The 24,034-nt window shown below is 59.7% G+C and overlaps 2 protein-coding genes across 3 annotated transcripts; one reads left to right on the forward strand and one right to left on the reverse strand.

Moving 5' to 3' along the window:
* Positions 1-183: 183 nt before the first annotated feature.
* NOXA1 (NADPH oxidase activator 1) lies at positions 184-10,975 on the forward strand. Of its 2 annotated transcripts, XM_058444786.1 has the most exons (14): positions 184-412; positions 3,260-3,342; positions 5,047-5,155; positions 5,831-5,965; positions 6,225-6,332; positions 7,355-7,414; positions 7,646-7,670; positions 7,807-7,913; positions 9,618-9,663; positions 9,792-9,850; positions 10,027-10,181; positions 10,323-10,437; positions 10,536-10,650; positions 10,793-10,975. In XM_058444786.1, the coding sequence occupies exons 1-14, from the start codon at positions 236-238 to the stop codon at positions 10,927-10,929; spliced, it is 1,431 nt and encodes a 476-aa protein (XP_058300769.1). In that variant the 5' UTR covers positions 184-235; the 3' UTR covers positions 10,930-10,975. The 2 variants fall into 2 exon arrangements, with proteins under 2 accessions (XP_058300769.1, XP_058300768.1); XM_058444785.1 differs by having other exon boundaries at positions 10,027-10,437.
* A 184-nt stretch (positions 10,976-11,159) lies between these two features.
* ENTPD8 (ectonucleoside triphosphate diphosphohydrolase 8) lies at positions 11,160-14,940 on the reverse strand. The gene is made up of 9 exons (XM_058444787.1): positions 14,815-14,940; positions 14,622-14,739; positions 13,814-13,964; positions 13,524-13,683; positions 13,176-13,406; positions 12,563-12,826; positions 12,267-12,377; positions 11,752-11,886; positions 11,160-11,670 (listed from the first exon to the last, which is right to left on the reverse strand). Exons 1-9 carry the CDS (start codon positions 14,938-14,940, stop codon positions 11,479-11,481), a joined length of 1,488 nt encoding a protein of 495 aa, XP_058300770.1. The 3' UTR covers positions 11,160-11,478.
* Between the last annotated feature and the right edge of the window lie 9,094 nt (positions 14,941-24,034).

Below are 24,034 nucleotides of genomic sequence, written 5' to 3' on the forward strand. Positions count from 1 at the left end.
GGCTGGAGCGGGCGTGGCCGTTTCGGGCGGGGGCGTGGCCCTACCGGGGAGGGGCGGGCGCCTGCCGCCAGGGGGCGCCGCGGGGCAGCGGGGTTGCACCAGGCGCTCGGCGCCCGCACCTCTGCCCGCCTCCGAGACCCCGCAGCCCCGCGCCGCCGCCTGGACCCGGCCCCAGCCCCGGCCCCGGCCCCTCCGCGGGATCCCGGCCCCTTCTCGAGCGCCGCCACGGGCCGCCATGGCCTCTCTGGGGGACCTGGTGCGCGCCTGGCACCTGGGCGCGCAGGCTATGGATCGCGGGGACTGGGCCCGCGCCTTGCACCTCTTCTCAGGCATCCCGGCGCCGCCAGCCAGGTTGTGCTTCAACGTGGGCTGCGTGCACCTGCTGGCCGGGGACGCCGAGGCCGCGCTGCGGGTGAGCGGGGCGTGGGGAGGCCGGTGCGGGCGACGCCTCCGCCTTGAGCCCCTGGGGAGGGCCCTGCGCCCCTCCCCGACGGTCACGGGGTCGCCCTGCCGCCCCCGACCCAGCGAACGCCCCGGCAGGTGGGAGCCGAGCAGTGGTGGCCGCACCTGAGCTGAGCGAGGCCGGGCTGGGGGGCGCGGCGGTCACCGGGAGAGGCCTGGGCCCGACGGTGATTCACACCGGGAAGCGGGAAGCTGCTGGGCTGGGTCAGGCCGGAGGGGCCGCCCTGCCCCAAGGGGAAAGGGTTGTGGTCATGGCCGGGCCCGCCTGTGGTCATGGCCGGGAGACCGGGTCAGTCTCCTTCTCTGAGCCCTCAGCCGTCCCCCAGCCCACTCCCCGAAACAGCCAGGAGTGCAGGGTGCCAGGGCGCAGCGGCCGAGGCCCTGCACGGAGCCCGGTGCCCTTCCCGTGCCCGCTCGTGTTCCGGGGCCGCCTGTTCCTGCGCATCCCAAACGCCAGCGCTGCCCACCCCCGCTCAGTCCCAAGCACCCCGCAGAAGCAGGCAGGTGCCCACGGTTATTGAAGGGTCGGTGACAGCAGCGATGAAAAGGAAAGGGAACTGTGCGCTGTGGGAGGGTCTCCACGCCCCTGACTCACAAAATATCCCCCTTGGAGGAGACTGGGCAAAGCGCATGAGACCCCCCTCTCTTGTGTCTTTTTTTTTTTTTTTTTTTTTTTGAGACGGAGTCTCGCTCTGTCGCCCAGGCTGGAGTGCAAGTGGCACAGTCTCGGCTCACTGCAAGCTCCGCCTCCCGGGTTCATGCCATTCTCCTGCCTCAGCCTCTCCGAGTAGCTGGGACTACAGGCGCCCGCCACCGCGCCCGGCTAATTTTTTGTATTTTTTTTTTTTAGTAGAGACGGGGTTTCACCGTGGTCTCGATCTCCTGACCTCGTGATCCGCCCGCCTCGGCCTCCCAAAGTGCTGGGATTACAGGCGTGAGCCACCGCGCCCGGCCTCTCTTGTGTCTTAAAGCTGCGTACAAATTTACAATCACCTCCATAATGATTTCATTTTTTTGTTTGTTTCAAAGATGGAGTCTCGTTCTGTCACCCAGGCTGACTCGAGTGCAGTGGTGCGATCTCGGCTCACTGCAATCTCTGCCTCCCGGGTTCAAGCAATTCTCCTGCCTCAGCCTCCCTAGTAGCTGGCAGTACAGGCGCCCACTACCATGCCCGGGTAATTTTGTATTTTTAGTAGAAATGGGTTTCACCATGTTGGTCAGGCTGGTCTTGAACTCCTGACCTTAGGTGATCCACCCTCCTTGGCCACCCATAGTGGTGGGATTACACACGCGAGCCACCTCGCCCGGCCCACAATGATTTCATTTTAAAACTATTCAAGAAAGGGAATGTAATCATTAGACACCAGGTGGTTCAGCAACAAATCCTATGTTCGGGGCTAACCCAGTCACCTCATGCTCGTCTGCCTGATTTCACTACAGAGAGGGGACGTGGTGAAAGTCAATAGGACTAATCCACAGCATATGCATATTAGGAATATGGGAACTTAGGCAAGCAGATGGAACAGCTATGATTCATAAAGCCGATCATCTGAGGGGCAGGCCAGGGTGCAGAGGGTGTCACTGGAACCGCTGTCTCTTGGTAGGAGCCTTGCGTGACATTTGGGGCAGACAGGTGGGTTCTGCCGGCCCTGAGCAGCCACCCCACATCAGGGCTGCGTGCCTGTGCTCAGCCGCCACACTTCACATCTGTGTGAACTCGGTTCAACGACAAGCCCCCACTCACCAGACTTGTGAGAGATCATAGCACCCTTCCTGTCACACACATTTAACTGATGGCCACGGTCCCTGTTCAGAACCTTCTGTGTCCTTTCTGAGTCTGGTTTAAGGAAGAGCTGTGCTTTACACACAGATAAACCCATGAAGACATGTGTGTTGTTTTCTGATTCTAATAGATTTCTAGTGTGTCATTTTGCATGAACTATCAAAAAAGGATTTTTATTTTGTTTATTTTTTGAGACGGAATCTCGCCCTGTCTTGCAGGCTGGAGTGCAGTGGTGTGATCTTTGGCTCATTGCAACCTCTACCTCCCGGGTTCAAGCGATTCTCCTGCCTCAGCCTCCCGAGTAGCTGGTACTACAGGCGCGTGCCACCGTGCCCGGCTAATTTTTGTATTTTTAGTAGAGATGGGGTTTCACCATGTTGGCCAGGCTGGTCTCAAACTCCTGACCTCAGGTGATCCGCCCGCCTCAGCTTCCCAACATGCTAGGATTACAGGCATGAGCTAACATGCCCGGCCTGTAATGCAGTTCTTTAGCTGGTAACTCTGGGATCTGGGCTGTTATCTCGTCTCCAGTATGTGACAGCCAAGGTTGCCTGAGGTCAGGAGTTTGAGAATCTCTTGAACCCAGAGGCGGAGGCAGCAGTGAGCCAAGATCGAGCCACTGCACTCCAGCCTGGGTGACAGAGCGAGACCCCATCTCAAAAAAAAAAAAAAAGGATTTTTAAAAGAAAAATCTTGCATAACCCCACTCCCCAGAGGTAACTATTATTAACATACCGGAACACTTTTTTCTGGCCTCTGTTCTTGTGCTCATGGTAAACAGATCGGTTTTAGCCGCACCTCAGTGGGCTCTGCGCCCTGGACGGGTTGAGGTTGGGTGGCGACAGCCCTGCCCAGGCAGGAGCTCCAAAGGTCCCTGGACAGGAGCAGGAGGGGCTGTGGGGGGTCCACAGGGGCTGACGGAATTCCGTGGCCCTGTCACCCATCATGCTGTATCTGTGATGCTGCGTGACCAGGTTACAGACCTTGGCATCCCGTGGGCATTTTTGTCCCCAGGCATTTGACCAAGCCGTGACCAAGGACACCTGTATGGCGGTTGGCTTCTTCCAGCGAGGAGTGGCCAACTTCCAGCTGGCAAGGTGAGTACAGGGGTGCCTTGTTCCTTCTCTGACGGCCCTTTGTCTCCCTGCAGAGTCCACTCCTGCACCTCCTCCTCCTCCCTCTCCATCCGCTCCCTCCTCTTGCCCACCCCCTCCTCCGTGGTTCCTGGCTCCAGGGAAACCTGGACCGAGACTGTGGTCCTCGCCTCTGCTGAGCGCCACCCTTGGACACAGGTGTTCGGGTCCTCACTGCTTACCTGGTCTCTCTGCACCATGCCCCTTCCTAAAGGAGGAATGAGAGAAGGGAGGCCATCGGGACTGCAGACCAGGCCATGCCTCGGCCTCTCTGCCAGACGTTCACAGGCCCCATCCCAGGAGGGCAGGCTCTGTGGGGAAGTGGAGCACAGTCCTGAGAGCCTTGCAATCCTGAAATATCAAAACCCGTGAAGTCTAAAATCCCCAAAAATATAATTCTAGAAAAAATAATTAAAATTCTGTAAAAGATATTTATTTACTTTTTAAAAATTATTTTGAGAAGGAGCCTTGCTCTGTTGTCCAGGCTGGAGTGCAATCACACGATCTCGGCTCACTGCAACCTCTGCCTCCTGGGTTCAAGCGATTCTCCTGCCTCAGCCTCCCGGGTAGCTGGGATTACAGGCATGCGCCACCACACCTGGCTAATTTTTGTATTTTTAGTAGAGACTGGGCTTCACCATGTTGGCCAGGCTGGTCTCGAACTCCTGACCTCAGGTGATCCACCCGCCTCGGCCTCCCAAAGTGGCTGGGATTACAGGAATGAGCCACCTCGCCCGGCCTATTTACATGTTTTAAGGGATTTATTTGAGAAACATAAAAACACGACAGAACCCTTCATTGGCCGATAAAATAGACAAAAATAACATACATTTTTTTCAAGCACAAATTCATGCACGCTAGCGACAGGCTCACGGGTGTGAGAGCTACGAGCAGATGAACAGTGCTCATGAGGAGCTAGGTCAGAAGGGGAAGACGTACGTGCGTAGACTCTGGCTGGTGATTGTGTGCACCTGGCTTTATAACTGGTCATCAAAACACCAAGATGAACAACCCATCTTCTAACAAGACCCATCAAAGGCTTCAGGGACCACCACATACGCAGTCGCCCACGGAGCCAGGATCTCGAGATGTTTTGCCTTTCAGAAAGGCAGATGAATGAAAAAGCTATCTCCTCCTTTACTCAGGAGTCCCGGCATTCGGGATTATGGCTGTGGGACTGTCTCTTTCTGGATTACGATCCAGACCCCTCTGGGGCGGCCTCTCCTTCAGATCGGCACGGGAAGCCCGCCTGGAGGAGAAGCCTCTCTGGCAGATGCTGGGGAGCTCCCGGCAAGGCTTGGAAGGAGGCTCAGAGTTTGGAGGGGGAGCCCCCATGGGGTGGGGGGCCTGAGAAGCAGGAGGGAAATAACCAGGGTTCTGCACAGTTCAGAAGAGAGGCTTGGGGGCAGGCAGGGGCCCAGGAAGCTGAGTCTGAGCTGGGAAAATGCTGGAGCCCCAGCACACGGTGACCCCACACCCACTCAGCACACATGTGCATGGACCCCCGGCCCACCAGACCTGAGTGTGGAGACCTAGGCACCGCACTGCCCTCCCTCAGGTCTCCTTGGAACCAGGTGTTGGGGGCGGCTGGAGCGGGGCTGGGTGTGAAAGCTGCCTAGGCCCAGCCCCATCTCCACCCTGTGCTGCTGAGGGGACCCCTGCCCACAGGTTCCAGGAGGCTCTGTCTGACTTCTGGCTGGCCCTGGCGCAGCTGAGGGGCCACGCTGCCATCAACTACACGCAGCTGGGCCTGCGGTTCAAGCTGCAAGCCTGGGAGGTGAGGCCGGGCAGGGCTCACTGTGCTGCTGGCTGTGGGGCGTCCACGGGCGGCAGCACTGCCACAGGAGGGCCCTGTGGACTGGAGAGCACCTCTGGCCAAAGCTCCTGGTGCCATGGAATCCCCTGGCCACTCCTTGACCCGCAGGAGGTTCTGGTGGCAGTGGAGGTGGAGGGACCATTTTGTGCCATTTCAGGCCACTAGGGGTGGCTCCACCCAGGAGGAGGGCAGAGGTGAAAGGCCGCTGGGTGGGCAGGGAGCAGGCAGGGGGTCGTGCCCACCCTCCACTGTGCCCCCAGCCCTTTCCTGGCTGCCTGGAATGTGTTGGCACTGAGGGAGGGGTGCTGAGAGGGCCCCTCCACCAGACCCTGGAAATGCACCGCCCTGAAGCCTCCTGGGAATAACATTGTCTTAGGACGAAAAGATGGAAGGGAAAACCCTCCAGTGTGGGTCTGGAGCCAGGAGGGCCCGCCAGCCCCGGACACAGAGTGGTGCAGGGGAGGGAACGAGTGGGGGGACTGGGGGAGGGGCCAGGTGGGGAGATGGGGGAGGAGCCGGGTGGGGGGACTGGGGGAGGGGCCGGGTGGGCGGATTGGGGGAGGAGCTGGGTGGGGGAACCGGGGAGGGCCTGCGTGGGGGATCAGGCCCCTGCCATCACCTTGGCCCCACTCCCAGGTGCTGTACAATGTGGCGTCGGCACAGTGCCAGCTGGGGCTCTGGACAGAGGCGGCCGGCAGCCTAAGGGAGGCCATGTCCAAGTGGCCGGAGGGGTCCCTAAATGGCCTGGACTCGGCCCTGGACCAAGTGCAGGTGAGGAGTTCCAGCCCGGTCATGGTTTTGGGCTGCTGCCTATCACAGCCCCTCAAGACAAATTTCATGAGATGAAGAAGCTTCCAGAGGGAGATGGCCCTAGTGCCCAGTTTCGGGTGCCAGGTGGGGGCTTCCTGTGGCCTGCGGGAAGGGGGCAGGGGGCCCAAGCGGCCCCTTCTGCTCCAAGGTGCAGGGGCTCTGCGGCTGCAGGCCTGGTTGGTCACCCCGTCTGCATCTGCTGTATGCCCACCCCCTCCAGAGACGACGCTCACTGCCGCCACGGCAGGTCCCGAGGGGCGAGGTCTTCCGGCCCCACCGGTGGCACCTGGAGCACCTGGAACCCATGGATTTCCTGGGCAAGGCCAAGGTAAAGGTGGGGGCGGCGTCCCGGGACATCGCGGCTGGTGCTGAGCCCTCGAACTGTGTTCCCAGGGATGGGTGGTGTGCAGTCCAGGCCACCGTAAAGGCCAGGAGGGTAGAGAGTGGGCCCACAACCATCCTCAAACTGGCGCCCAGGGCAGGGGGCGGTGCCCCAAATAGGGCTGTGAACTTGGAGGCAGAGCCCACTAGAGCCAGCTGCATAGGAGGGGGCTCCAGCTCTCCCAACAAGGACCCTGTAGGTGCCACCCCGCCCCCAGACTGGGCCATGGCCACAGCCACAGCCTTGCAGCCTCCCAGAGTCCCTGCGTCTCTCTGTGTCCTTTCGTGCCTTTGTGTCTCCCTGTGTCCCTGCCACAGATAGCGAGGTCCCGGGGGGGTCCCTGTGTCCCTGCCACAGATAGCGAGGTCTCACGGGGGCGGGGGCTGCAGTCCGACGGTCTGGGCCACGTCACGCCCACACTTGGGTCAGAGCCAGGCAGCACCCCTAAAGTCACAGGAATGGGGAGCTGCTCATCCCCAAAGGCAGGGGGCGAAACATGGTGGAGAAGAACTCCTGGTGGGCAAAGACTGGGTCACCCTTGGCCGGCCACGCCCCATTGACTGGCCACGCCCCATTGGCCACGCCCCCTCAGTCACCTGCGCTGCGCCAGGGCGGACTCCTGTGTGGTCCAGTGCAGCCGCCCAGCAGGGGAGGCCTAGGGGTGGGCGAAGCCGGGCTGTGACCTGTGTTAATGCATCAACTTAGAGTCTGCATATCACAGTAGAGCGCTGTTTATAAGAAACAAAAATGTTTTTAAAGTTGTGCTAAAAATAAGGTAACATTGCAGCAGATATTTTCCTCCATCAGACATTTCCCTCCACGGTGGTCTGGCAGACGGGGGCCGGGCATGGGCAGCTGTCACCCAGCCCCCGAGGACTTAGAGCTGCGGGGCGCGGTGGGGCGGGCTGCAGGGAGCAGACCCCGCTGGGCGCTGATCCCTGACCCAGTGCCCCCACTGTCCCCGCCAGGTGGTGGTCTCTGCCAACCCCGACGACCAGGGCTGGGGCTTCCGCCCTCAGCAGCCACAGGTGGGTTTGCGGCCCCTCAGGCCCCTGCCTGGCCTCACCCAGCTTTCTGGGAAAGAAAACGCTGCACAAGCTCTGAGCCCTCCTGGGGCTGCAAAGTTCCTCTGATGGGAGGTGTTGGGTGGCCGTCCCATCCCTGTGTGAGACCTGGGGAAACCGCTCTTCAAGGTTCAGGAGGAGGGAGGGTGGCCCCCGACCCTTAACCAGAGCGAGGTTGTTGCTTTGTGTCCACAGGGACCAGAAGTGAACCATGATGCCAGGTAGGAGGGGCCGGCTGGGCCCTGCGAGCGCATCCCTTTCCTGCTGGGCAGAGGGTCCTCCACATGGGGCCATGTGGGCCGGGCACAGGAGGGCACTCAGATGGGTAGGACCTGAGAGCCTCCCTCCTCTCCCTGGGTCCCTAATCATGGACTCCCCAAGAGCTGGCACCCACCAGGGCCCCCTCGATGCAGAGACCGAGGTCGGTGCTGACCACTGCACGTCGACTGCCTACCAGGAGCAGGTGCGTGGGCCTGGGCCTCTTCCCCTGCTGGGGGTCAGTGCTTCTGCTGCCTCCGCGGACCGGGGACCACAATGGGACCAACATGAGGGTGGAGGGAGCAGCTCACTGGGGGGTAGACGGAGCCGGGCTCACCCATGGTCCTGGCCCAGCCTAGCCAGATGGGAGGGTGCCTGGCTGTGCCCAAGGCGAGTGGGCGCTGGCCATCAGGACAGGAGAGAGGTGGTGTCCAGTGGAGACATCCAGGAGGCCGTGCAGGCCCTCAGCCCCCAGGACCACCTCAGGTTGGCCATGGCCCCTCCCGTCCCACTGGGGTATGAGTGACCAGGAGTGACCCAGCTGGGGACAGGCGGGAGGCAGGACAGCTCTGGAGGGGCCCCGAGGCTCCCACCCCCACATGGGGGCCCAGCAGCGACTCCATCCCCCGAGTCCTCCCAGACGCCCCTGGCACCTGGGTAGAGGCGGAGGAAGGCAGGAACCCCAGCTGCTCCCAGGGTGGCAGCCATGGGCGGAGGCTCTGCTGCAGGATCTGGGAGGCCTAGAGAAGGCACCTGCGCTTCATGCTGGGCGCATCTGAGGATGCGATCAGGAAGCAGCCCCGGCACTCTCTCTTTACGGATGCCCACTTCTAGTTTAACCGTGGCATCCCGGGTGCAAGGGCATGCTCCAAGCTGTGCTTCACTGATTCCCTCCGGGTTTGGAACTATTCGCCCAGTTCCCACGATGGGCCTTTAAGCCCTCGTCCTTCCTAACCTAAGGCAACTTCAACCATCTGATAAATCTAATACATTACGATCGAGGCCAGGCACAGTGGCTCATGCCTGTAATCTCAGCACTCTTGGAGGCTGAGGTGGGAGGATTGCTTGAGCCTGGGAGGTGGAGGCTGCAGTGAGCCATGACAGTGCCACTCCACTCCAGCCTGAGCAAGAGAGCAAGGCCCTGTCTCAAAAAAAAAAAAAAAAAAAAAAAAAAAAAAAGCCAGGTGAAGTGGCTCACGCCTGTAATCCCAGCACTTTGGGAGGCCGACGCGGGTGGATCACGAGGTCAGGAGATCAAGACCATCCTGGCTAACATGGTGAAACCCCGTCTCTACTAAAAAATACAAAAAATTAGCCGGGCGTGGCGACGGGCGCCTGTAGTCCCAGCTACTCAGGAGGCTGAGCCAGGAGAATGGCGTGAACCCAGGAGGCAGAGCCTGTAGTGAGCCGAGATGGGGCCACTGCACTCCTGCCTGGGCGACAGAGCGAGACTCCGTCTCAAACAACAACAACAACGCCTGACCCTCAGGGTCTAGCCAGCGCTGGGCTGCGACTTTGTGACTTGCAGGCAGTGAACTTGTCCCCTGCTCAGTGCCCAACTCAGGGCACACGGTTAATGTCGAGCCCACACAGAGGCCGGGGGCCAGCGACTGGGTCCTCAGTTTCTTGGGGTCACTGGGGAGCCCACCCACCTGGAGCTGCCACCTCGGTGGGCCTGGGGGGACGGGGTCCTCCCTCCTGGTGACAGGCAGCCTCTAGGTCTGCAGAGACCCAGCCCCATCCTAAGGCAGCTGACTTGTGGCCAGTGCCCCAAATTCAATGCCCACAGGCCACCTGCTGGGCTCTGGCCGGGCACACAGGCCACACCCTTGCTGTGGGCTCTGCCAGGACAGTACCGGCCTCTGGCACCTGACCGCCCCAGCCCACCCAGCCTGTGCTTCTCTTGCAGAGACCCCAGGTGGAGCAAGTTGGCAAACAGGCTCCTCTCTCCCCAGGTATGGGGGTCCTCAGCGGTGGGGTCCCCAGGTGAAGGGGGAAGCTGCTGGTGCGCAGGTGCCCACTGCTCCGCCCACAGGGCCCACTTTGGTGGGAGTGACTGTGTCAGTCTTGCTCTGTCCTGCAGGGCTGCCGGCAATGGGGGGGCCTGGCCCCGGCCCCTGTGAGGACCCCACGGGTGCTGGGGTAAGAGGCTCCAGATCCTTCCCCTGTCAGTACCTGAGGGAGGCCGAGGCCAAGCCCCATCCCGCAGAATCAGGCTTGCAAGCCCCCCTCACCTGCCCAGTCTCTGCCCACACCCCTCGGGCTGAAGATGGCCCTGGGCCTCAGTGGCCATCCCTCCCCCTCCTGCCTGGCCCCAGGGAGCAGGTGCGGGGGGCTCCGAGCCCCTGGTGACTGTCACGGTACAGTGCGCCTTCACCGTGGCCCTGAGGGCGCGAAGAGGAGCTGACCTGTCCAGCCTGCGGGCACTGCTGGGCCAAGCCCTCCCTCACCAGGCCCAGCTTGGGCAACTCAGGTGGGCCAGAAAGCCCCCGGTGGCTGCGGTGGAGCTGGGCACCGCCCCGACTGAGGCAGCTGCTGGAAGAGGGGGTGGCAGAGGTCACCACCCTCCCTGCAGGCCCCACCCAGGAGCCCCCTCTGAGGAATCTCTTTGCAGTTACCAAGCCCCAGGTGAGGATGGGCACTGGGTCCCCATCCCCGAGGAGGAGTCGCTGCGGAGGGCCTGGCTGGACGCGGCTGCCTGCCCCAGGGGGCTGCAGCTGCAGTGCAGGGTGAGCTGAGGGCGGGGCAGGGGCAGGGGCACGGAGGGGCGGTGGAGGCCCCTCCTCCCAGTGCCCGGCCCGACCTGCAGCCCACTCTCCTGCCTCAGGGAGCCGGGGGCCGGCCGGTCCTCTACCAGGTGGTGGCCCAACACGGCTACTCCGCCCAGGGGCCAGAGGACCTGGGCTTCCGACAGGGGGACATGGTGGACGTCCTGTGTGAAGGTAGGGTGGGCATGGCCCTTCCCAGGCAGCACCACGGTGCCGGGTGTGGGAGGCTTGGGGCGCGGCCTGTGCCATGAGCAGACGTGGCACCCAGAGGCCACGCCTGGGTAACGCCCTGCAGAGCCCAATGTCTCCCTTGCAGTGGACCAGGCATGGCTGGAGGGCCACTGTGACGGCCGCATCGGCATCTTCCCCAAGTGCTTCGTGGTCCCCGCCGGCCCTCGGATGTTAGGAGCCCTCGGCCACCTGCCCCGATCCCAGCAGGGAGATCTGCCCTAGCAATGCTGTGTCCACGATGCTTTTAATAAAAACAACCCCCACTGCAGTCTAACCCTCCAAGCGGGTGTGGGAGGCCGGGCTGGCCCAGGAGAAGCCCCCGGGCCTGGACTCCATCCGTCTGCTCAGACAACAGCAGGGAGAGTGGGGGTCCGGGCGGGGCAGCTCCCTCCCCTCCGCCCCTCTCCGCCCCTCCTGAGGCCCCGTCAGGAGCAGGACCCCTGTGCCTCCGTGGTCTTGCCCCGCTTGCAGGCAGCATGTGGCCCTGCAGTCACACAGCCTGGAGACACCATGAGTCCTGGCGGCCTGTATACAGAAAGGCACCCAGGGCCCTGGAAGCCCAGTTGCGGTGGGGGGGGCGGGGACGCCAGGAGGGGCGGCCACGCAGCCTCTGTGGCCAGCACCACCCTGACGGTGCCCTGGAGGTGGCTGTCACCTGACCACAGACAGAGCCACAGAGCAAGGCCCCATGGTGCTCAGGGCTCAGGAAGCCTCCGGCATCTGGGACACAGCTGCCTGTGGGCTCTGTGGGGACCCACCTCTGCCTTCCCACTAGTCCTGCAACCAGAAGAGCTGGACCGAGGCAGCCCCCAGCACCGCCACCAGGGCCAGCACCATGAACACCACTTTGGCCACCCAGACGCCATGGTTCACTGCCCACCACTGAGCCGGCGCGTCGGCCGGGATCATCCCGGTCAGGTTCAGCATGTAGCCCAGTGTCCAGCCAATGTCCACACCGCCCGCCTGCGGGACACACGGCTGTTCAGGGCTGTGGGGCAGCTACCCCAGGACCACGACCCGCCCACGCCCAGGGGAGGCAGTCACCTGCTTTCGGAACTCGAGGCTGGGCCAGGTCTCCTCGCTGAACCCGTAGCCCTCGTGCAGGAGGGTGAGGATGTACAGGCCTGAGGCACAGTAGTCCCGCAGCCAGCGGTCCTGCCCAGGGTAGCTGGCCTCCACCTGGGACCCAGGAGGCCAAGGGGCCAGGTGAGGGCCCCTGATCCCCAATCATGTGGGGACCGCCCCATCTGCCCTGGCCAACCCGAGCACGCAGACAACAAGAGCAAGCTGGGCAGTGGTAGACAGCCCCTCGCTGGCCCCACCGACCAGTTTTGTGGTGCGGGCTGCGGCCCCCTCTCGGCGGGCCAGAGGCTGAGTCCAGCTGCAGCCGTGGCCACAGCCTCCTACCTGGAGCGGCACGGCCTGGAGCTATCCTCCGCCCGTGCCTCCCCTGGCCCTGCTGGCCGCGCTGCCCAGAATGAGGCTCCAGCATCCTGCCCGGGGCAGCCCTGCACCCTCAGGGACCCTCGCTGCAGCCAGGGAGCCCGGGGCCCACCCACCAGTTTCCAGGGCCTCTGGCAGAACTCCCAGATGGTGGCGTTGACCGTGCTCAGGGGCTGCCCGGAGGTGAGGTTCAGGAAGTGGAAGGTGTAGTAGAAGTTGGAGAAGGCCTGAGCGAGAGAGGAGGTGGCTGTGCCTTCGCTGTGGCCACGCTGGGTCAAATCCCCACCCCACCCGGGCTCCCGGAGCCCCTAAGAGCCAGCCTGGGCCCCTCCTGGGCCTGCTGGAGTCAGACAGGCACCTGAGGCCCCACAAGGAAGCCCGGACCCCTGGTGGGGGCAGTGTGGGTGCTCACGTAGAACTGGCCCCGCAGCGGGGGCTGGTAGACCCCGTCAAAGGCACAGTCCTCCTGGCCCTGGCAGCTGGAGAAGTTGAAAAGTTCCCGGATGGCTGAGACGCAGGCCCCAGGGTTGCCTGTCCCTTCAACTGTGAGGTTCTGGGAGAGGCTCAGCGGGGGTGTGGTGTGGACACAGGGTGATTCATACAGCGGGGCCAGGGCCAGTGTGGTCTGATAGCCGCTGAGGTAGCACGGGTGACGGAGCAGGGCAGCCGGGCGGCTCTGCAGAGGGCAGGGAGGCCTGAGCACCAGCCCCACACCCGCAGCCCTGTGCACCCTCCCGGGGGCCAGATGACCCACGCCAGCCCCATGCTCATAGCCCCGTGCACCCTCCCCAGGGCCGGGTGACCCACACCAGCCCTACACCCATACCCTGTGCACCCTCCCTGGGGCCAGGTGACCCACGCCAGCCCTACACCCATACCCTGTGCGCCCTCCCCATGGCCCGATGACCACGCCAGCCCTACACCCATACCCTGTGCGCCCTCCCCGGGGCCGGGTGGCCCACGCCAGCCCCGTGCCCATAGCCCTGTTCCCACGGCCCCGTGCACCCTCCCCAGGGCCAGCTGACCTGCACCAGCCCCACAAGGAGCCTGCTCAGAATCTGGTCCCGTCCAAAGCAGAGGTAGCTGTGAGTGTAGACGCTGTAGTCGGAGCCGTAGAGGCGAAAATCGGCCTGGGTGCTCTTGTCCAAGATGGGGCCCCCAGGCACGAATGTGATCTGGGTGGAGGCCCCCCCCATGTCCAGGGCGCCCACCAGCGTCTCCTCCGGAGGCTGGATCCATTCTCCAGTGAAGGAGTACTGGGCACAGAAGGGGCCACTCAGCTCGGGGCAGCCACCCAGACCCCGCCCTGGTCAGCCAGCCCCAGACACCAGCCCCTCGCAGACCAGCCCCTGCCCTCAGGCTGCCTGTGGCACCTTGACAAGCGTCTCCAAGCCGTAGTTGACAGTGATCCAACCGAAGGCACCTTCGTCCTGCCCGGCCAGGAGCTCGGCACCCCAAAAGTCCACGGGAGATCGGCCCAGGACCTGGGTGACGGCTGCAAAGATGTCCCTGGCCTGAGAGCTGTTCTTCTGGCTGGGCACAGAGGACCAGGGGCTGGAGCGGGCTGGAAGCCTGGGCCCGGCCCCACCCTGCCTGCCACGCTGGCTGAGACCGTGGCTTCTGCAGCCACTCCCCATGGGTGCCAAGGCCATGCCCGCCTCACCTGAGCAACCTCATGCCAGCCGTGGCCCCCAGGAACGTGGGTGTTTTCCGATGCTGGGCCTCTGGGATCAGCACCAGCGCCTCCTCCAAGCAGCCCTGCAGACTCTCACCAGCCTGTGCAGGGTTAGAAGTGTAGGAGGAGATTCCAGGCCCTGGAACAGCAGCCGGGGACAGAGCTCCAGACCCCGCAGGCTGGCTGGGCTGAAAGGCAGCCCCCAAAGACGTGACCACCTCCTGACCCCTGGTGAGGTCACCAGCCAAGGGCTGCGTGGAGCGCTCAGGCTGGAGGAAGCAGGAAGGACCCTAACCCCCAGCCTCTGGAGGGGGTGTGGCCCTGTCCACACCTTGTTTTCAGACTTATAGAATGCTGAGAAATAAACTGCTGCTGTTTTAAGCCCCCAGTTTGTGGTAACTTGTTACCAGAGCCCCCAGAAAACAAACTCGGGGCCTCCTGTTTTCCCCCCTCAGGATCCTGGAGTACAGGCACCCCTGTAACTACCAGCCTCGGCCGCCAGCACCATGTGGTGCCAGGGTGAGGAGCGCCAGGGGCCAGAGAGGGTCAGGGCTGGAGGCAGCAGACGCTGGGCAGACCCCGGCCGGGCCGTGAGAATCTGACTGATCACCAGGATCAGGCAGGGAGGTCCCCAGAGTGCTACGGCGTGAACACAGGCTCCAGCCCGGCACCCATGCCTGGCGTGTGAGCTCGGCCAAGTCACTGAACCTCTCCAAACCCTTTCCGTGCAGCTGGGAATCCCAGCCAGGCAGCAACAGGCAGGTCCCAGCACCGGGCTGCAGAACTGCCCACTAACCTTCCACCTGGCAGGCCAGGGCCTGGCTGACCACACCCGTGCCATTCTCCTTGTTCGCCGGCCACTGATACAGGAAGAGGGACGTGTGGGAGGAGCCGGCATCAAACACGATCCCAAACTGGGGAGACAGTAGGATGAGTGCGAGGCAACACCTGTGGACCCAGCCCGGCCTCCCCTGCCGGCGGGGACGCACCTTGATGTCTGTGGGCAGGAGCACGCTGGTGGCCTCCACCAGGAGGAGAATGAGTGCAGTGAGGCCTGAGACCCCCGAGGCCCCCAACAGGGCCAAGAAGACCTGCCCCTTCCGGGACAGCCCCATGGTGCAGGTGGTACTGGTTCCTGCGGGGGGATGGCCGTGGGCACCCAGGCTGCACTCGGTGTCCCCATCCCGCCCTCCAGAGGCAGAGGCTTCGCTCCCCGTCTCCCTGGAGAGCCAATTGCCTTAGAGGCATCCCCGGGGCTCAGACGGCCTCCTGTGGCCAAGGACCACTCCCTGGGAGCCACGCCTGCCACGGGTGCCACGGGCATCAGAGGGCCCTGTGGGAGGGGGGCGGAGGGGCAGCAGGGGCCTCGTCTGGGGACACAGCCCCAGCAGGATCCAAGTAGCCCCCTCAGACCCCCTCGGATGGGACTTGCGGAGCTGCCCCTACCATGTGATGGGGCCACCCTGTGTCCCCACCCCTTGGTCCTGCCTCTCCCGTGCCACCCTCCCCAGGAGCAGCCCCAGCTCCAGCCTGCACTGGGGGCCCAGGGCTCTGCCTCCTCTCTGCGGCCCCCACCCCAGGCTCTCCCAGGGTGAGTTTCTCTCTGGAGCCCTGAGGGGACTGTTGCCGAGGGGCTGTGGGTGAACCCAGGGTGAGGCCAGTCATCCTAGAAGCCGAGTGTGAGGCTTCTTAACGACATCGGTTTCTCTGGAAATCCAGCCCAAGGCTTCTCTAATCTGACTCTGCACCTTCTTAGCTGGCGCCAGATGGCCCCTGGGCGGGAGGTGGACCCAGGAATGCCATCTGAGGGGCCTGGGCTTCTCTCACCCTGTGGCCGAGGTGTCCACCTCCTCCTCTGCCCGGATGCCCAGCAAGGGTCTCAGCTCTCAAACTACCCCAGGCCGACCCTGTGCCCCATACAGCCCCGCTTCACACGGGTACCACTGCCCAAAGGAGTGGTCAAAGCCAGAAACTGCCCGCCAAGGTCCCGGCACCTGAACCCCATGTGACCGTGTCCTATCGTGTTCCCCCTGGGAAACGCTGCATCCACACTGAGTGGCAGGCGCGGGTGCTGCCCTGGTCCTGACCTGGGGCTCCTGGGCACATGTAAAGTGGGACACGCTGTGGGGTCCTCACGCAATTCTGTATGTCGGGGGGATATAAGCCCATTTTAAGGAGGATAGATGACAGAGGCTCAGAGGGGACAGGAGACCGGTCCAGCCCAGACAGGGCCCAGCCTGTGTCCCCAACCAGCACCCAGGCCACAGGCCACCTCATAGGGACAAACAGGTGACAGGGGCCAGGAACACAAGGACTCCACACCCAGAAGATGTAGCCACCTGAGACCCCCAGGCCTGAGCCTCCAGGTAGGCAAAGAGGATGGGGCAACCTCTCCCACACTCAAAAGACCCCCCAGACCAGAACAGCCTCCCAGATCAGAACAGCCCCCTAGACCAGGACACCCCCTCAGACAGAACAGTCCCCCAGACCAGGACAGCCCCCCCAGACCAGGACAGCATCCCCAGACCAGGACAGCCCCTCAGACAGAACAGTCCCCCAGACCAGGACAGCCCCCCCAGACCAGCACAGCGCCCCCAGACCAGCAGAGCCCCCCAGACCAGGACAGCCCCCCAGACCAGGACAGTCCCCCCGGGACATCCCCTTGGACCCTCACCTGGGCTGGTTGCCCACTTCCCGGAGCGGCAAGGAGGAAGCTGTGCTCAGGCGTATCTGTGTCCGTGCACCTGGCGTCCAGCCTCTCCCTGCCCCTGGGTCCAGGACAGCTGGGGTGGGAGGGGCGGGGCGGTGACAGCCTCGGGCGATGCGCTGTGCACCTGGCTCCAGGGCCGGCAGGCTGAGGCCAGCGCCCAAGGTCGCCCCGCCCACTCCACCCTCGGGTCCTCCGCCCAGGGTCTCCCTGCATCCCCCACCCGCGGGTCTGTCTCGGCGCCCAGGGTCGCCCCGCCCCCGGGGGGTGGGCGGCAGGAGAGGGAAGCTGAAGAGGAGCCTGGAGCTGCGAGGGCCAGAACTCCGGGACCCCGCCCCCTACGGCCTGCAGCCGCGCTCTTGACCCCGGCCCGGACTTTACCCCCCGCGCAGCCCGGCCCGGGCAGGTCGGAGTCAGGTGACCCCGAAGGTCCAGGCCCGGGGCGCGGGCGGAAGCGCCTGCAGACCCCGCGGCGCCGGTCGTTTTCCACTTGCAGCCACTCTGCCTTTCCCGCTCGCCGTGGGTCCCCCGGCCGCCGCCGTCGGGGTCCCGGCCTCTGAAGCGGCTCAGGGCCGGGGGTGGGGAGGGGCGGGGCCAGGGCCGGGGCTGGGTGGGGTTGGGGCGGGGCCGGGGCGGGGCCAGGGCGGGGGCTGGGTGGGGTTGGGGCGGGGCCGGGGCGGGGCCGGGGCGGGGTCAGGCAGTGGGGAGGGCGCAGGGCAAGGCCGAGGCCGAGGCCGGGGCCGGGCTGGGGCCGGGGGTGTTGGGGGGCGGGGAGTAGGGTGGGGGAATGTGGGGGTGAATTCATTTCTGTGTGAGATCTGAGAACCCTCTTGGGGTCTCAATCGGGACTCTCTTTACTGGTAGCATATTTGGTGTCATGTGTGCGCATTTTTGTGCTTTTTCTTGGTGAAAAAGCTGTTCACTGTTTATAATGGCCTCTCAGCATAGTGCAGAAATGCAAGAAGGCTGAGATGCACTTTACAGAGAAACCACACATTGGATAAGCTTCATTCGTGCAAGAGTTAGCGCTGTTGGCCATGAGTTCAATGTTAGTGACACTATACATATTAAATAAGGTGCCCTTAAACAAAAATACACATAAAAGAAGGTTTTATTAATATATTGATCATTTAACAAAAATGTGACCAGAAGCCTGCAGGAACGTAACTTTGCATTTCCCTTAGGGGCAATAGTTTAGCATATTCTCTAATTCAGTGTTTGCAGCAACTTCATACCACTAGCTGCCATGGATAGTAAGCGTCAAATGTGCTTGTTGAGGATTTTTGCAGTTGTGTTCAACAAAGTTTCATAGTTTTCTTTTTTAGTCCTGGTTTCTGTATGGGGATAATGCTGGGCTTATAAAATGAGTCTGGGAAGTTGTCCTTTTTTTTTTTTTTTTTTTTTTTGAGATGGAGTCTGGCTCTGTCACCCAGGCTAGAATGCAATGGCTCAGACTTGGCTCACTGCAACCTCCACCTCCCAGGTTCAAGCGATTCTCCTGCCTCAGCCTCCGGAGTAGCTGGGATTACAGGTGCCTGCCACCATGCCTGGCTAATCTTTTGTATTTTCAGTAGAGACGGGGTTTCACCACGTTGGCCAGGATGGTCTTGAACTCCTGACCTTGTAATTTGCCCGCCTCGGCCTCCCAAAGTGCTGGAATTACAGGCATGAACCAGCGCGCCCAGCCAGCTGTCCTTGTTTTATTTTGTGGAATATTTGAAGAATTTGTATTAAATTTCTTCTTTAAATATGTTGTATAATTTGGTGGTAAAACCATCTGAGTCAGTACTTTCCTTTTTAGAAAAGTCTTAAAGTACAAATTCAGTTTCTTTAATAGTTAATAGGATTGTTCAGGTTGTCTATTTAATGAGTTTTGGTAGTTTGTGGCTTTCAAAGAATTGGTCCATTTCACCTAAGTTGCTAAATTTATGTGAATACAATTATTCATAGTACTTCCTGGTTATCCTTTTAATGTCTGTAGGGTCTGTAGTGATAACCCTCCCATTCCTCATATTGGTAATTTTGTCCTCTGTGTCTCTCATCAGTGTTGCTAGCTAGAGGTCTATCCATTTTATTCATCATTTCAAAGAACCAGCTTTTTGTTTCATAATTTTTTCTTTTTGGTTTTTGAATTTATTTATTTATTTATTTTTTTGAGACAGAGTCTCGCTGTGTTGCCCAGGCTGGAGTGCAGTGGCCGGATCTCAGCTCACTGCAATCTCTGCCTCCCCAGTTCAGGCCATTCTCCTGCCTCAGCCTCCCAGTTGCTGGGACTACAGGCGCCTGCCACCATGCCCGGCTAATTTTTTGTATTTTTAGTAGAGACAGGGTTTCACTGTGTTAGCCAGGTTGGTCTCGATCTCCTGACCTCATGATCCGCCCCCCTCGGCCTCCTAAAGTGCTGGGATTATAGGCGTGAACCACCGCGCCTGGCCAGTTTTTGAATTATTTTAATTCTGCTCTTACATGTATTTCCTTTCTTCTGCTTGATTTCAGCTTATATTGCTCCTCCTTTTCTAGTTGCTTAATGCAGAAGGTTAGATCATTGACTTGAACCTTTCTTTTTTTCTAATGTAAGCATTGGTGCTATGAATTTCCCTCTAAGCACTGTTTATCTCTCTCAATTTTTGATATGTTGTATTTTCATTTTATTTAGTTTAAATATATATATATATATACACACATATATATATATATACACATATATATATATATTTTTTGAGACAAAATCTCACTCTGTCACCCAGGCTGAAATACAGTGGCACAATGAAGGCTCACTGCAACCTCCACCTCCCGGGTTTGGGTGATTCTCCTGCCTCAGCCTCCCCAGTAGCTGGGATTACTGATGTGCCACCATGCCCGCCTAATTTTTTTGTATTTTTAATAGAGACGGGGTTTCACCAGGTTGGCCAGGCTGGTCTCGAACTCCTGAACTCAGGTGATCCGCCCGCCTCGGCCTCCCAAAATGCTGGGATTAGAGGCGTGAGCCACCGCGCCTGGCCAACTTCGATTGTTTTAAATTTGCTAAGGTTTTTTTTGTTTTTGAACCACAATCTGGCTGATCTTGGTGCTACTCCATGTGCATTTGAGAAGAATCTCGATGTTGCCGTTGGTAGGTGCAGTGTTCTCCAAGTGTGCTTGTGTCCAGTTGGCCAGTGTCAGTATTAATATCTTGCTGATTGTCCATTAGTTCTATTACTGAGAAGAATGCTGGTGTCATCACGAATGTGTTTACTTCTCCTTTCAATTCTGTCAGGTTTTGCTTCAGATATTTTATTTTTACTTTTTAATTTTATTTTTTGAGACAGAATCTTGCTCTGTCGCCCAGGCTGGAATGCAGTGGCACGATCTCAGCTCACTGCAACCTCCACTTCCCGGGTTCAATCGATTCTCCTGCCTCAGCTTCCTGAGTAGCTGGGATTCAGGCACCCGCCACCACGCCCGGGTAATGTTTGTAGTTTTAGTAGAGATGGGGTTTCACTACATTGGCCGGGCTGGTCTTGAATTCCTGACATCATGTAATCCGCCTGCCTCTGCCTTTCAAAGTACTGGGATTACAGGCGTGAGCCACCGCACCCTGCCCACTTACTCTTTTAATCTTTTTTTGTTGTTCAGATGGGATAATCTCTGCTGATCCGTCTTCACATTTACTGACTCTTCCCTCTGCCGTCTCCATTCTGCTATTGAGTCTGCTCAAGGAAGTTTGTTTCGTTTTCTCAGTTTTGGTTATTGTGTTTTTTGGTTCTAAAATTTTCATATGGTTCTATTTATTTGTTGAGACTTTCTTTTCTTTCTTATTTTATTATTATTTTTTGAGACAGCATTTCGCTCTGTAACCCAGGCTAGAGTGCAGTGGCAGGATCATAGCTCACTGCAGCTGTGAACTCCTTGGCTCACGCAATCCTCCCTCCTTAGCCTCCCAAGTAGCTGGGACCACAGGCATGCACCACCATGCCCGGCTGATTTTTGTTTTTTTTTTTTTTTTTTTTTTAGTAGAAACGGGGTTTAACCATGTTGCCCAAGCTTCTCTCAAACTTCTGGGCTCAAGTGATCCATCTGCCTCGGCCTCCCAATGTGCTTGGATTACAGGCGTGAGCCACCGGGCCCAGCCTTTGCTGAGACTTTCTATTCTAACATTTAAAGTGCTCACGATGGCTCAGTTGGGCACTACTATAATAGCTACTTTAAAGTCTTCAGGCCGGGCATGGTGGCTCACGCCTGTAATCCCAGCACTTTGGGAGGCCAAGGCAGGAGGATCACTTGAGGCCAGGAGTTCAGGACCACCAGCCTGGTCATTCCCAGAACCACCACTGGGGGGCATACGTGTGACTAGACCAGACGGTGCCCCAAAATCTTGGAGAAAAACTGACCTTGGACCAATAGCCACTGAGGCTGAAACTAAAACAGCAATGGTCACCATAGGATAAAAGGAAGACTCCAAGTCTCATTAAGTAAGATTGAAAATATTACAAACCAGGCCAGGCGCGGTGGCTCACGCCTGTAATCCCAGCACTTTGGGAGGCCAAGGCACGTGGATCACCTGAAGTCAGGAGTTCGAGACCAGCCTGGTCAACATGGTGAAACCCCCGTCTCTACTAAAAATACAAAAAATTAGCCAAGCGTGGTAGTGGGCGCCTGCAATCCCAGCTACTTGGGACGCTGAAGCAGGAGAATTACTTGAACCTGGGAGGTGGAGGTTGCAGTCAGACGAGATTGCGCCACTGCACTCCAGCCTGGGCAACAGAAAGAGACTCTAAAAAAAAAAAAATTACAAACCAGAATTCCTCCACACCCAAAGAACTGTGAGAATCCTGACCGCAGGGAAGAGGCCATCAGCAGACACCGGGATTGAGAAGGCGCTGAAATGACAGAAAGACTGACAAAATCTGTTTTTTAAAATTTTACTCATTTACAATTTTTTTCTTGAGACAAGGTCTTGCTCTGTCACCCAGGATGGAGTGCAGTAGCATAATCTTAACTCACTGTAGCCTTGAATTCTCGGGCTCAAGTGATCCTCCTGCCTCAGCGTCCCAAGTAGCTGACACCACAGGCACGCACCACCACCACACCCCATTAATTTTTTTTTTTACTTTTTGTAGAGACAGATTTTCGGGCGCCCCCGGTCTAGCCGCACGTGTGCCCCCCAGTGGTGGTTCTGGGAATGACCAAGGTTGGCTGCTCAAGTCAGTCGACTGGGTGAGTTAGAGTGAGACACACACAGACACACAGGCGCGCCTGAAGGTTGGGGGGCATTGGGGGTGGTTTTCAGGTACTTCTCATCTCCTGGGCTCCCCAGACCTTCCTTCCCAGCCCTCAGGCCAGAAAGCAGGGGTGACAGCACACAGAGACATGGGAGATTTGGCAGCAGGAGGGGAGCTGACCCGCCTGCCTGCAGGCACCAGGACAGGGGCAGGGAGCCATCGGGGCCATCTTGCACCTTTCAAGGACAGGTTTTATGTCTGCTCTCTCCTGCCCCCACAGAGGCAATGCTAACAGCAAGGGTGTGACCGCCACAGCTCCCTCCACCATTGCGATTATGCCTACATTATTGATACCTGCTCACGGGCGTTGTACCTTACAGACAGGAATCACGCCTCTGCTTGCCCTCAGCCGCTCCGGCACCCTGGCTGGAGGTCTCCACACAGCCCCCAGACCACATCCCAGGTCTCAAGGGTGGCTTCTCTGCTAGGTGCACGTCCGGCCACGGGGCTGCCCGGGGGGGCCACGTGGGGTTGTATAGTGAGCGTGGACGTGCAGGCCTGGGCGTCTGCACTTGAGAGCAGGGCAGGCAGGTCACTGGGGCAGGCGGGGGCTGTTCCCAGCCTGCTGGGTAGTCACGAGAGTGCATCCAGGCAGGTGGCAGAAGACATTCCACATGGATGCGAAGCGTGACCCAGTCACTTGGAACAGCTGGACCTGTTGCATCTTCCTCCTTAGCAATAAGCCTCGTGAACATCGGATCCTTCCAGAAAAGCCATTGTGTGATCGGGCCACGCCCAGATTAGCGGGCACGGCACAGCGGGGCAGTAGACACCCTCGGAAAAGGTGCCAGGGGGTGGCTGGGGCTGGACAGGCTTGTGCACTCATCAGTCACACTACTTTAAGAGCTGTTACCACATTACCTTCAAAAAAAGGCTGTGACAGGCCGAGGAGGCAGGAGGATTGTTTGAGGCCAGGAGTTTGAGATTAGCCTGGGCAATACAGTGAGACCCTGTCTCTACAAAACATAAAAGAATTAGCCAGGCATGGTGATGCCTGTAGTCCCAGCTACTCGGGAGGCTGAGCGGATGGGAGAATCGCTTGAGCCCAGGAGATCAAGACAGCGGTGAGCCCCAGCCTGGGCGACAGATCAAAACCCTCTCAAATTAAAAACGGGTTACCTCGTCGCTTTCATTGGCCTTTCCATGATTCCTGATGGGATGAGGACTTTCTTCGTGGAATTCCCGGCCAGTTTCCTGCTCCGCGAATGGTTTCTCCACATCTCTGCTCACTTTTCCCTATCGGCTTTTGTCATTTTCTTTAGCAACATATAAAAGCTCTTTAAATATTAAGGACCTTAATCGCTCCCATGTGTGGCAAATATTTCTTATATCTTCCTCAACTATTTCTGGCTGCTGCTGCTGTTTTTGTATTTCAAGGGAGGCGAGGGCGGGTGCAGCAAAGTAGCTGAGGTTGCCCTGGTCACCAGCCCCCCGCCCCGGCCCAACCTGCCTCTGCGTGGGGCCACCTCCTTCCCCGTTGGCACTTCTGCGTCTGCTCCTGTGGGGCCACCACCTTCTGCGTCTGCTTCTGGGCCTGCTGGCTCCGACATCTCTTCCTCCTTTCACTTCCCCCGGTGCTTATGGCGTGAGGAAGGGAACCTCATGGACCATACATAAGACCCCCCAGGCCTCACTCGCTCCAGCAGACCCTACGGACCGGACCGTGTGGGACAGGCGTGCGGCCGCAGCAGCCCCAGGAGCCGCCTGACGGGTTAGGGCTGCAGGGTCCCTGTTAGGGCAGGGGCGGGGAGTGTCTGGCTGTTCTGGGACTCAAGGCTCAGGTGACGGACAGACGTGCCTTTGGAGCAGTGCAGTGTGTGGGCACGTGGTGACCCCGCGTGCTGTCCTACTTTGAAGCGTGCCACCCTCGAGGCCTGCATGGCAGCGTCAGCAGATTCCAGGCGGTGGCGACTTGTCTCATCAACTTTGCAGACAGGAGACTGGAATCCCCCATGATTTCACTTTCAAATAGTAACTGAGTAACAGAAAGTCTATAGGCATTTGGTATTTACCTAAAACTTTATACACTCAAATTGGCACCGAAACCTGCCCCCTCCTGCGACCCCATCTAGAATGGCCTGGAAGAGCTGGAGGTGGCTGACGGCTGTGTGATCACCCCCAGCACCCTGGGCTCAAGCCTGCCAGGCTGTGCCAGCCTGTGCACCAGTGGCCCCCTGACCCTGACCCTAGCCCAGTTGATACCTGCTGCTCCATCCCCCAGCCACGAGGCAGGGAACCAGC

Source organism: Hylobates moloch, unplaced genomic scaffold (assembly GCF_009828535.3).
Source record: "Hylobates moloch isolate HMO894 unplaced genomic scaffold, HMol_V3 SCAFFOLD_10, whole genome shotgun sequence".
NCBI classification, from domain to species: Eukaryota; Metazoa; Chordata; class Mammalia; order Primates; family Hylobatidae; genus Hylobates; species Hylobates moloch.